The following is a 12685-nucleotide window of genomic DNA, read 5'->3' on the forward strand; positions in this document are numbered from 1 at the left end:
TTCTTTGATCATCTTTCTCCCTAAGATGAACGGCCCCCTCCTTCTAGCGCCAAATGTTATAGGGAGAATTTCGTATAACAATGTTGTGGAGGTTAATGGGCGGAACAAAGATCAAGGACGGTGTTTGAGGGCGGAGGAAGGTTGTTTGGTGGTGGCTGAGCTTGTATGTGGACTCCTTAAGAAAGAATAGGGTTTGTTATTCTCTGTCAAGTGTCGACTCATGTCTCATACAAGTGCCTACGTACCCTATTTATAGGAATCAAGCCTCACGTAGTTCTTGGGGAACAAGTCACGTAGGCTAGGGTTAGGACTCTTCAGCCCGTGTAGCCAAGCTCACGATAAAGTCAGGCCTTCAGCCAATTAGTCACGTAAATCTCGATCGGCTCCACACGCTTCCTACAATCTCGCGGCATCTCCGCAATCCTTCCCGTGATTGTAGGAACAACCCGTGTCGATCCCGAAATCTACGAGCAACTCAGTCATCTATGAGTCACTTTCCATGTTGTACACAAAGTCTTTCGATGCGGCCCGGCCTGGTCACCTCGGCCCGCACCGCCTTCAAACAATAAATATAATCTTACCTCTGTTTCTATAAGATGTGGGCTCATGAGCTCAGCCCGCGTATGGGCAGCTAAGCCCACCTCGCATGAAGGCACCTGAGCCCACCTCGCGTGGGCACAACCGAGCTCGGCTCGCATATGAGAGCCCAAATGACAAATATGAGCTCACCTTACATGTGTGAGCCCAGCTCGCATGTCCTCACTTGAGCCCAGCTCGCATGTAAACTCAGCTCGCATGTTACGAGCCCAGCCCGCATGTGAACCCAGCTCGCATGTTGCGAGCCCAGCCCGCATGTGCTGGCCCAAGTCATATAAATCCATGGTTCTAGCCCACACACAAGAGTCCAGCTATTTAATGCACCCACAGGGACCTGTTTAGGGCCCATGGCCGAAAGCGGGCATAACACAAACAATATCATCTGGGTTGTTCCGATTCCCGTTAACCGGGCACATTAACCATCAACCAAACACCCCCTCAATAATCAGGTGGCTTTGCTTCGTCTTTAACATACGCAGACGTCGACTTTACTTCTACCAAAATATATACGGGGGTCGTAGTCGTTTTGGAAAGTCAGTTTTAGCGTAAATTTCATAGTGTGCGCGGAATAAAAGAAACACAAAATCAACTTTTCGGTTCAACGCAGTATACTTAAAGAAACAAAGTATATAAATCTTTACTTATTAATTCATCAAGTGAATGTACGTATTACATTATTGATTACTATAATGTGAAGAGACAACAATAATAAAGTTTCTGACAAGATTTTCAAACCTTCAAGAACGTAATCATGAAGGGTTCATCGCTAATGACCAATCTTCTAACACCATTCTTGATTGAGATGCCTATATCTCCACATCTTGGTCTGCAGAAATCGCATACAGTTGGGCAGAAAACAAACTTGTAGTTATTCAAATATTTCTCTATCTTAAACCAGCTTTCTAGAGTTTCAGCTCCCGGGTTTCCTTTAACTCCCCGAGTACTAACAACGTATTCTCCATCATAGTTATTAAGCTTCCATACCAATGATTGAATGCAAATCGTCGCACCATTGAACTCGATGTTCAAATCAGTTGATTCGCGTATCACACCTTTTTTCGGATCAACCATAGTGAATGTTAATGGAAGGTTGCCATTGTCAGTTTCAAATGTTTCTTGCACAACGTCCAAGGGGCAAGATTCATTTCTGGTGCTCCCTAGCGTTACACCACCGCCCATGCCTCGGAAACCAGGCAAGATGTAGTAATGAACCCCTGCTCGCAGTATGTCTCCGTCCATGTCGCGTACAGCATCAGGCGATGCATCCCCTGAAACAATAGAGTAAGTTGATAAAGCAACAAGGAGGAATGAGATGTAGAACAAATTTGTCTTCATTATATCGATGAAAGTTTTGGATACTTGAGATATGTTTAAGTATTAATCTGGCTATGTACAAAATTGCAGGACCTGAGTTGTCATATTTATAGAGAAACTTATAACTAGATAAGATTAAAGTCAATGGCTTTCTTTTTAAAATGCATGCATGAACGTGTTTTGTTCTTGCAAGAAACGAAGGTGGCTAGGACTACTAGTATTTTATGTCTATAATGCTGGGATAAGAACACATTACACCGTGTAAAACCTTATATAATTATTATAGTATTATATATGCTGCATAAACCAAAAAACAGGGTACTAGAATAAACTCTAGTTAATCCTCGTTTGACAGTTGAGAAAAAAAATATGAATTTTATACATGCCCTCCTTTTTGTTATATCTTTGCAGACGTCTTTAATTTGCTTACCGGCCTTGCAAGTTATTACAACCAAGTCAAAATTCAAAAACGTTGCTCAGTCAGGAGGGCAATAGTCGAGGGAGAAGTTTCGAGTCGAGATTAATCGAGTTGAGTCAAGCCGGTTAGCTTAACTAATTGAGTATAAATCTCTAACCGAACTTAACTAGTTTAATTTCACGGATTGAGTCGAGCCACCTCGCACTACAAGAAAAATGTCAATAGACATCGGTTTTTGGTCGATGTCTATGTTGTTTAGCAACCGATGTTGATGTCGGTGATATCTATTCTGGACATCGGTTAAAACCTGATGCACTACAAGAAAACAAGGTTAAATACAACTGATTTAAATTCGACCGGGATTAAATTCGACCGCAGGCGGTCGAATCCTTTGGACACGGCTAAATTCGACCGGCCTCGGTCGAATTCAAATGGTCGTATTTAAACGGTCGTATTTACAATCAATTTTAACTGAAAACGGTTGAAATTAAAACGGTCGAAATTAAACCGGTCGAATTTAGCCCCTAAATTTGACCAAAAAAATTTTCGGTCGAATTAGCCCCTAAATTTGACCAAAAAAAATTTCGGTCGAATTTAGCCCCAAAAAAAATTGGAGGGAATTTTCCCGCAAAGTAATTTATTTGGCACTCCTAAATTCAACCGATTTCGATCAAACTTTATATTTAAAAATGGTGGGAAATTTTACCATACTTTCAAAATTTTCAAAAAAAAAAAGAAGGGAAATTTCCCGCCGTTTTCAAAGGTATATTTCAACGGAATTCGGTTGTATTTATGATTTTTCAGAATTTAATTTTAATAAAATAATGTATTTAAATATTAGTGAATATTTTGAAATTATGAATATGGGAGAGTATAAAAGTTATCCAAATAAAAAAATTTAGTTCTTGAAAAAATAAATTATGCAATAAAAGAATTTTCAAAATTCTTTATTTTTTTAAAAAATAAAATTGATACTAGTTAGTTGTACTAGTCTAACCGATGCTTGACCTTTAAAATGACAAACCAAATAAAATTATTTTGATTCGAAACTTTTGTTATATCAGTAATATATATATATATAAATATATATTGGCATCCATATGGTTGGATCGATGAAAAATATTTATAAAAAAATAAAAACACCAATTCAGGACTAAACACTAATAAGTTGTACTGGTCAAACTGATGCCTAATTATTAAAATGGCAAATTAAATAAAATTATTTTGATCTGAAACTTTTATTATATGACTAATATATATATTTATTGACATCCATACGCTTGGACTCCTGAAAAATATTTTTTAAAAAATCAAAAAACCAATTCATGACTAAACACTAGTTAGTTGTACTAGTCAAACTGATGTTTGATTGTTAAAATGGCAAACCAAATAAAATTATTTTGATATAAAATTTTAGTTATATCACTAATATATATATAAATATATATATATATTGACATCCATACGGTTGGATCGATGAAGAATATTTTTGAAAAAATCGAAACACAAATTCAGGACTAAACACTAGTTAGTTATACTAGTCAAACTCATGCTTGACTTTTAAAATGACAAACCAAATACAATTATATTGATATGAAACTCTGGTTATATCACTAATATATATATCTTTGACGACCTTACGGTTGGATCGATAAAAAATATTATTAAAAAATTGAAACACAAATTCAGGCTTAATCAGTAGTTAGTTGTACTAGTCATACTCATGCTTGACTTTTAAAATGTCAAACCAAATAAAATTATATTGATATGAAACTTTGGTTATATCACTAATATATATCTTTTGACATCCTTACGGTTGGATCGATGAAAAATATTATTAAAAAAGATCGCAACACAAATTCAGGCTTAAACATTAGTTAGTTGTACTAGTCAAACTCATGTTTGACTTTTAAAATGGCAAACCAAATAAAATTATATTGATATAAAACTTTGGTTATATCACTAATATATATCTATTGACATCCATATGTTTGGATCGATGAAAAATATTTTTGAAAAAATCGAAACATAAATTCAGGACAAAGCACTACTTTTTTTGTACTAGTCAAACTCATGCTTGACTTTTAAAATGCCAAACCAAATAAAATTATATTGATATGAAACTTTGGTTATATCACTAATATATATATATATATATATATATTGACAACCATACGGTTGGATCGATGAAAAATATTTTTGAAAAAATCGAAATACAAATTCAGGACAAATCACTACTTTTTTTGGTACTAGTCAAACTCATGTTTGACTTTTAAAATGTCAAACCAATTAAAATTATATTGATATGAAACTTTGGTTATATCACCAATATATATATCTTTTGACATCCTTACTGTTGGATCGATAAAAAATATTATTAAAAAAATCGAAACACAAATTCAGGCTTAAACACTAGTCAGTTGTACTAGTAAAACTCATGTTTGACTTTTAAAATGGCAAACCAAATAAAATTATATCGATATAAAACTTTGGTTATATCACTAATATATATCTATTGACATCCATACATTTGGATCGATGAAAAATATTTTTGAAAAAATCGAAACATAAATTTAGGACAAAGCACTAGTTAGTTGTACTAGTCAAACTAATGCTTGACCTTTAAAATGGCAAACCAGATAAAATTATATTTATACGAAACTTTGGTTATATCAATAATATATATATATATATATCTATTGACATCATTATGGTTGGATCGATGAAAAATATTATTAAAAAATCGAAACACAAATTTAGGCTTAATTAATAGTTAGTTGTACTAGTCAAACTCATGTTTGACTTTATAAAATGTCAAACCAAATAAAATTATATTGATATGAAACTTTGTTTATATCACTAATATATATCTATTGACATTCATACGGTTGGATCGATGAAAAATATTATCAAAAGTTCGAAACACCAATTCAGGGTCAAAGACTAGGTAGTTGTATTAGTCAAACTGACACTTGACTTTTAAATTGATAAACCAAATAAAATTATTTTGATATGAAATTTTGGTTATATTACTAATATATATCTATTGTCATCTATACAATTGGACCGATGTGAAATATTATTTAAAAAATTAAAGCACTAGAACCTAACTATTTTAAATAACAAATAACAATACAATTACTATACAAACAAATATCAATTTGAAATTAACATTTAATGCCTACTAAAATTTTAAATCGTAAATAATAATTTTAATTTGATTTTGTCAAAAAATAATTATAAACCTTAAAAATAAATCTTAACATCATATTTCATATCATATTTATCAAGATATAACTAAAAAACATTAAAGATAAACATCTTGTTTTATTACTAAACCAATCATTTGTTTTTAATTTACATATACGTGTATATATTTATGTCTTCTCTTTTCAGATCTAAACAGCTCTCTAATTTCTCTCTTTACTGTGTATCTTCTAACATATAGATGTACATTACTATATTTAATTAATAAATCATAAAGTGAATGAATGTGGACACTAAAGTTAATAACAGCCATATACGTTATATAATGGGCCACCCAATCACAGCTGCTAAACTATATACATTATATCTATTCCCCTTTTCGTCCCCCTTATACTCCTCCCCTCTTTTATTAATCATCAAAATTATAAATAATCTGCAATTCATCTCGAATATTCTCGACCTCTGATTTCTCCAACAGTGAAGAAGTATCCAATTTCCGGTAAATGGATCTAATCCTGATCTTGTGTTTGTACCCACTACCCAGGTCGTGTGTGTCGACACGGATACGGCTAGGTTACAAGGTGAGTCCAAGCATCACTCTCCTTATTTCATTACTGTAATTACTCTGTATATTTATGCTTTCTTTGTTATTTGCTCCGGCCGATCCACCTCGTTCGTGACTCGGACACTCGACTCACTAAGTCAGAACGAATCGACCATAGATTTTCACTCGACTCGTGACTCGGAAGCTGGGATGCACGCTATTCAACCAAAGTTGAAGTAATCAATTCATTCTTCCCATTAGAATTTCATCTTTATGTTTACCAATTTAATTAATTTCTGATTTGATTTTAATTTCGATTCTTTTTTCTTTTATAGCTGTTTTGTGGTCGGGTTTGCACAATAATTTGGAAATTTTGCTTGAAGATGAGCAAGTATTGTCGAGGTGCTCGCAGTTTTTATCATTACTTTTAGTTAAGATTCGAGTAAATATTGAGTTTTGCCGAAGTTGTCACCGATTTTTGTATGAAATTTGCTGGGGATTGGCCTGTTGTTTGTTGTTGTTTATCGTTGTTTTGATTGTGTTTATGTTATTGTTGTATAAAAATGGACATAAAAACAGAGCAACTAATTTATTTCTATCGGCGCTTGTTCGTGGTTACCGGAACACGAGACCACAAATTGGGTTCTTGATTAATAATCATTTTTTTTAAAATTGGTGTTAGTGAAATCGACCGAATACGGTTGAACTTAGAATAGTATTTTCAATCAGATACGGTCGAAATTAAGATTTGGGCGGCCCTTTCAATTTTTTCAGAAAATTCAATTTTTTGAGGGGGAATTTCAAATTTTAGACGAAAATTTAAATTTGACCGTCCTCGGTCGAATTTAAGCGGTCGTAATTATTCGGTCGTAATTAGACGGTCGAATTTAGTTAAATACGACAGAACTTCTAAATTCGACTCCCTTTATTACAACTGATTCAAAATCGGTCAAAATTAGTTAAATTCAACCGAAGCTAAATTCGACCGATTTTTTTCGGTCGAATTTAGCCTTTTTTCTTGTAGCGATGTCTTTACTCGATTAGACATCGTTTCTGGAAAAAAAGTTGATGTACATGCATTATTTTTTTACAAAAAAATGTTAGAAATAAATAATTTTATTAATAAATTACACATATTACAACATATTAAACATATAATGAGTTATGTTTTTTTCCACATAGACATCGAATAATTTTATTTTTGTGATGTAAAATAAGATATTAAACATCAATTTCTTAAGTAAAGGGTGATGTCTATATTGGAACATAGACATCAGTTTTATCGTAATCAAAGTGATGTCTATGTACCATTTAGACTTGAAAATGTCAGTCTTTGACATCGGTATTTTATAAAAAAGAGATGTACATTAACTATTTTGACATCAGTTTTTCTTTTTTAATAGTAATGTACAATTGTTTTTGAGATATCAGTATTTATTCATTAAAAGTGATGTACAATTATTTTTTTGATATCAGTATTAATTCATTTAAATGTGTGTTTGCATCTGAGTATTTCAGCACAATTTCTGTTTTTGAATATGATGTTGCAATCGGATGCCTAATCAAAGCCACAAAAACATAAAAAAATCCAACATGTGGACATACACCCATTCGTAGTATCCCCAAATTGACAAACACAATTTAACTTACAAATTAAATCATATAACATACAACCACAAAAACATAAACCAATGAGTAACACAACGCAACTTTTAATCCAACTTTTAACAAGTGAATACCTAAAGATTAAATCCACTATCGTATGCAAAAAAAGGTCATGTATATATACAACAAATTGAAAAAAATTAATAACTTCAAAATACATTGAATTAAATGAAAGTACCATACACAGGACATATAATCAAATTAGGGTTCCGATTTGAAAAAAAAACAATGTAACAAATTAGGGTTTTGATTAAAAAAATCCCAATTTACAAATTTTGTCTTCATGTAGAGAAGACTAGTTCGATTTGAGAATAAAGATGAGATAAGCTTACAAAGCTTAACAACCGAGTTTTAGCTTAATTGAGATGATGAATACAGAGAGATGATGAGCGGAGGTGAGATAGTGAGAAGATGTGAGATGAGTGGAATTTAGATGGTGAGGTAAATTGTCGAGGTGAAAGTGAACGGGGGAGAGGAGTGTTTAGTCGAGAGAGAGAGGGAGAGAGGAGTGCTAAGAGAGAGATGGTGAGGAATTGTTATGTTCGAAGAGGGAAAATAATGGGGGAACCAAATTATTGACTAATGAGCGGGGTGAAATTTTGGGATAATGGGTGAAAATTTTGACTAAGGGGGGAAATATAAAGATGGGCGCGAATTAAATTTTTTTTAGGTAACTTTAGATATCGGTTTTAAAATAACTGTTGTCTTCGACAATGACATCAGAAAAACACGGGATGATGTTATCAATTCTTTTAACATCAGTGGCAAACATAATCGATGTTTAATGTATGATATCTATTAACATTTTTCTTGTAGTGTCGGTTAGCTAAATGAGCTGGTTTCGACGAGTCGGGCGAGCTGACTCGTTTAATTTTACACTTAATTGAGTTTAAAACTCTACCCGAACTCGGTTCGTTTAATTTCATAAATCGAGTTGAGTTGGCTCGGTTAATTAAACGAGACGAAACCTCTGCCAGAACTCGGCTCGTTTAACTAAACAAGCCGAGTCGAGTCCACTTAAATGATCGAGTCGGGCGAGCTCACTTGCCGCCCGACTTGAATTATATTCGAATTGAGGAATATGCCATCAAAATAAAGATATCGTGCCTGTTAAGAAAATCTTAAAATATGTAACTTATGACTTAAAATGTATAAATGACTTATTGTAAATAAGAAGTAGATGAATATCAAGTTATATAAGTGTTTGGATAATTTTACTTATACATCATTAATTTTTTACTTAAATGAAATAAAATAAATAATGTTTAAATACAATTATCTTATTTTATGAATTTTAAGTGACATTAATATTTAGAAATATATATTTTTAAAATTATGTTAATAAAAAACTGAAAAGTTAAAATAAGTTGACAACAAATACTTTGTTACTAGTACTCTTGTTTTTTCCAACAATACAACAACATAATTACAGGGTTTTTTTTTTATTTTCCAGAAAAATTCTTTGTAAAATATACAACTGTGTTTTTGAATAAGTAAGAATGCAGATAAAGCTTTTGAAGTATTCTACTCACACAAAGTAAATAAACACATTGTTTAAAAATTTTCTGGTGGATTTGTCTTTCCACTAGAGATGTATATTTGAAAAAATCTCTGCGATGCAAATTGCACATAGCTACTTACAAGTATTTTCTTACAAGTTTGAACTTAAGAGTATTTTCTAAAGATACAACTTTTTAAACTCTTGAGTTACTTATTTTCTAAATACTTGCTATACTTTATTTATATTGAACCAAGTTTACATGTGCAATAAAACAAGAATAATATTCCTAACAGCTAAGTTCATTTACATGTTTTGCATGGATTGGAAATGCTTCATTTTATTCTAAAACATGTAAGAAGACTGCCACATTTCTTTTATGCACTATCAACTCATGTGACTCCGTCAGCCTCTGTCAAGTCACTATCAACTGCTATTTTATTGATCATCCGTTGAAGCTTCATTGTTGTCATCCGTTGACAATATATTAGTGTCATCCATTGACACTATACTAGTGTCATTCATTGAAATTTTATCTGATATCAGTTGAAGGCCTCTTGACTAGCTTATCCGTTGAAGTCATATTGAGTCATCCGTTGAAGCTTGTAGTTTAGCAGTTGAAGATGTTTTCATAGCAGTTGATGCACTCTCACTTATACAAAATTACAAGACATTTTTATCTACACTTAGCCCACCTATTTTGTATATCTGGCTAGTAGTCAACATGACTTAGAAATCACTATAACTCCCAAATCCCTCAGCTATCATAGTATACCGAATGTGCTACACACTTAGTAATATAAGCTACTCCTTTAACGGATAGAGAGACTGTGGTTATCCGTTAAAAGACTTCTAAATGACACTTAACAATTCTACTTAAAGTGTTTTGGTGAGTTATCATCAAAACTACAACATATTCCTAACAATCTCCCCTAATTTATGTCTAATGGAATTATATGCATAAATTTAGGTTAACTTGATGATAACAAAATACCCGATAAAGATAATATATTAAAAAGTAGACAATTTGCAAAGTGATGCATTACAATAGAAATGAACAAAGATGGTTAAAAGAAGTTTACATGCCATTGTCAAGGTGCTCCTCGAGTCTGAGCAAATTATTTTCTTTTTCTTGATTCCCTTGTTTTCCTTCCCAACTTCTCATTATTTTCCTCAATTTGGAGTTGAAAATGTCTGTAAAACTCAGCTTCATTTTCTTCATTTATATACAGCATCTCCTGCATCTCTTTAAGAATTTCATTACTTGAGATTTTGACCTGGTCTTCGGTTCTGAAAAATCTTCTGGTAGACTTCTCATCTCTAAACTCCATGACCCAGTAAGGTTTTATGTGCACTTTATCTCTAGTCTTTGAAATGGTTAGAACCCTTGGTAGTGTATTAGGATCTCTCCAGATTTTTCTGATTTGATATATCTTTCTGAGTAATTCTGAAGTAGCAAACTTTGTGAATCCAAAGTCTTTCTTCATTGCAGTAAATATCTTGGTTAAGACATTGTAGCTTTCCTCAAGAATCCTATTGAATGGCCATATTATCTCATTACCACCCTTGTATCTGAAAACCAATCTCTCTGAAAGTTTGGTAGTAGCATCAATTCTTCTCACTTCTTTTAATTCTTCCAAATAGAGTTGAATATCAGAGAATTCTTTGATGTCACAGATGTAGAGTTGATCATCTTTATTGACAATAGGCTTCTTTGATTTTGAGATGGCTTTTGTTGGAGGTAGGGTATGCTTCTTCTTCTTTCTTGATGTTCTTTTCTTGGTTGGTAAGGGAATGTTCAAATCAGGGATTAAGAAACTCTCCCAATCTATAGGTTCTTTTTTGGGCACTATTGGTTCACCATGAAAGTTTACCCCAAGATATACCTTGATTTTAACTGATTCCTCTTTGGGAACAGTTGATTGAGTTGAAGGAACAGATTGAGATGGCTCACTCTTCTCCTCTGAAATTTTACTTGCCCACCTACCAGGTCTCATCTTTATTCTTTTGTCTGTTTTCCACTCAGGATTCTCGTCCTTTTTATCAGCCAATGTTTTTTCAATTTTAGTAGCAGGCTTTTCAATCTTCTTTTGAGCTTCCTTAGTAGCATACTTTTTCTTTGGATTTGGTTGTGACTTTAGTCTCAAGTTTTCTTTTTTCTTTGCTTCTACAAACTTGGGATGTCCACTCATTATACAGATCAGTTTTCCATGTCTATAAATTCTTGCAATCCTTTTTCTCAATGTTGAATCTTTGGTTATCTTATAGCTAGCAATTGATTTTCCCATTAATTTCTGCTCATCAGGCTTGGGAGGTGAGTAATCTAGCTCCATTGGGCGTTTGCTTGTAAATCTGAAATTTGAAGGTTTAGGCTTGAGTACCACAATAGGCTTTAGCTCATTTTCAAGTGATGTTTCTCCATTTGCACCTTTTCCCAGCTTCAATTCATCTAATATAAGAGGCCTCAACTGTGTGATATATTTTATAGATTCTGAAGGTTTTACAGTTGACCCAAATACTTGAGTTATTCTTTGATCTATCTTCTTTTGTTGTTCTTTAAGTTTATCTCAGCTACAGCTAGATTGATTAGGTTTATGTTATCCAACTATTCCCTTACTGGTGGCTTTGGCAGAGTAATAGAAGGAACTATTACCTTAGTGACTTGTACATGCACACTCTTCTCCCCCTCTTTGTTATCATTAAGAAGAAATGTAGAGATTGAAGATTATGCAGCCATCAGTTGTTGGAGTAACTGAGTTTGCGTGTCTTTGCCTTGAAGTATCTTGGCCAAGGAAGCTTCAACATTAGTCATCCTTTCATCCAAGGCCTCAACTTTCCAAGATAGGACTTCCTCCTTCCTTAGCTTCAGTTTAGCTCTCTAATGGTTGTGGCAGAAGCTTCTCATCCAGCTTATTGTACATGTCCTTTTTGACTTCATCAATAGATTGTTTTAGACCATCCACATCTAAAGCCTGTTTGAGTTACTGAATTTTATGAAGTTACAGAGACTCTAGATGTGCTTGCAAAAGAGACTTTGTACTAGCATTTGAAGTAGCTGCTAAAGTTGTTTGAGTCTGTTTGATGAGCTCTATAAGAGTGGTGTTGAAGTGATGGGAGTTGCACTCATTGTTGAGCATCCAATTAGGAATATCAGTGGTAGAACTAGGACCTTCATCTCCCCCTATGTCCATACCAGTATCTTCATCAAACTCTTCATCAAAATTATCAACATCATCTTTAATATCAAATTCATCATCAGTTGTAGGAGGCATGTTAGAGATTGCATCTTTTTCCCTTTGCATTGATTCAGTTGTGTGTACTAAATTCAATGTCCTTTTTGCCTCCTCATTTCCCTGAATAGCCAAGATTTGATAGGCTGTTACAGGTTAACGTGTTGGTTTTGAATAACTGCATGTGCACGATAATTATTGCCTATTTTACG

General features: G+C 33.3%; 1 protein-coding gene and 1 long non-coding RNA gene across 2 annotated transcripts; one reads left to right on the top strand and one right to left on the bottom strand.

The window, feature by feature from the left end:
- Positions 1–1206: 1206 nt before the first annotated feature.
- On the bottom strand, positions 1207–1985 carry LOC141710690 (miraculin-like). The gene has a single exon (XM_074513235.1). It carries the CDS (start codon positions 1930–1932, stop codon positions 1327–1329), a length of 606 nt encoding a protein of 201 aa, XP_074369336.1. The 5' UTR covers positions 1933–1985; the 3' UTR covers positions 1207–1326.
- A 3869-nt stretch (positions 1986–5854) lies between these two features.
- On the top strand, positions 5855–6678 carry LOC141710691 (uncharacterized). Its single transcript, XR_012571015.1, has 2 exons — positions 5855–6316; positions 6416–6678. It is a non-coding gene; the product is annotated as an uncharacterized LOC141710691 (long non-coding RNA).
- Positions 6679–12685: the final 6007 nt, after the last annotated feature.

Source organism: Apium graveolens, chromosome 3 (assembly GCF_009905375.1).
Source record: "Apium graveolens cultivar Ventura chromosome 3, ASM990537v1, whole genome shotgun sequence".
NCBI classification, from domain to species: Eukaryota; Viridiplantae; Streptophyta; class Magnoliopsida; order Apiales; family Apiaceae; genus Apium; species Apium graveolens.

What these genes read in the sequence shown, in the direction of transcription:
- LOC141710690 (XM_074513235.1), bottom strand. Translation starts at nt 1,932, where the DNA reads ATGAAGACAAATTTGTTCTACATCTCATTCCTCCTTGTTGCTTTATCA.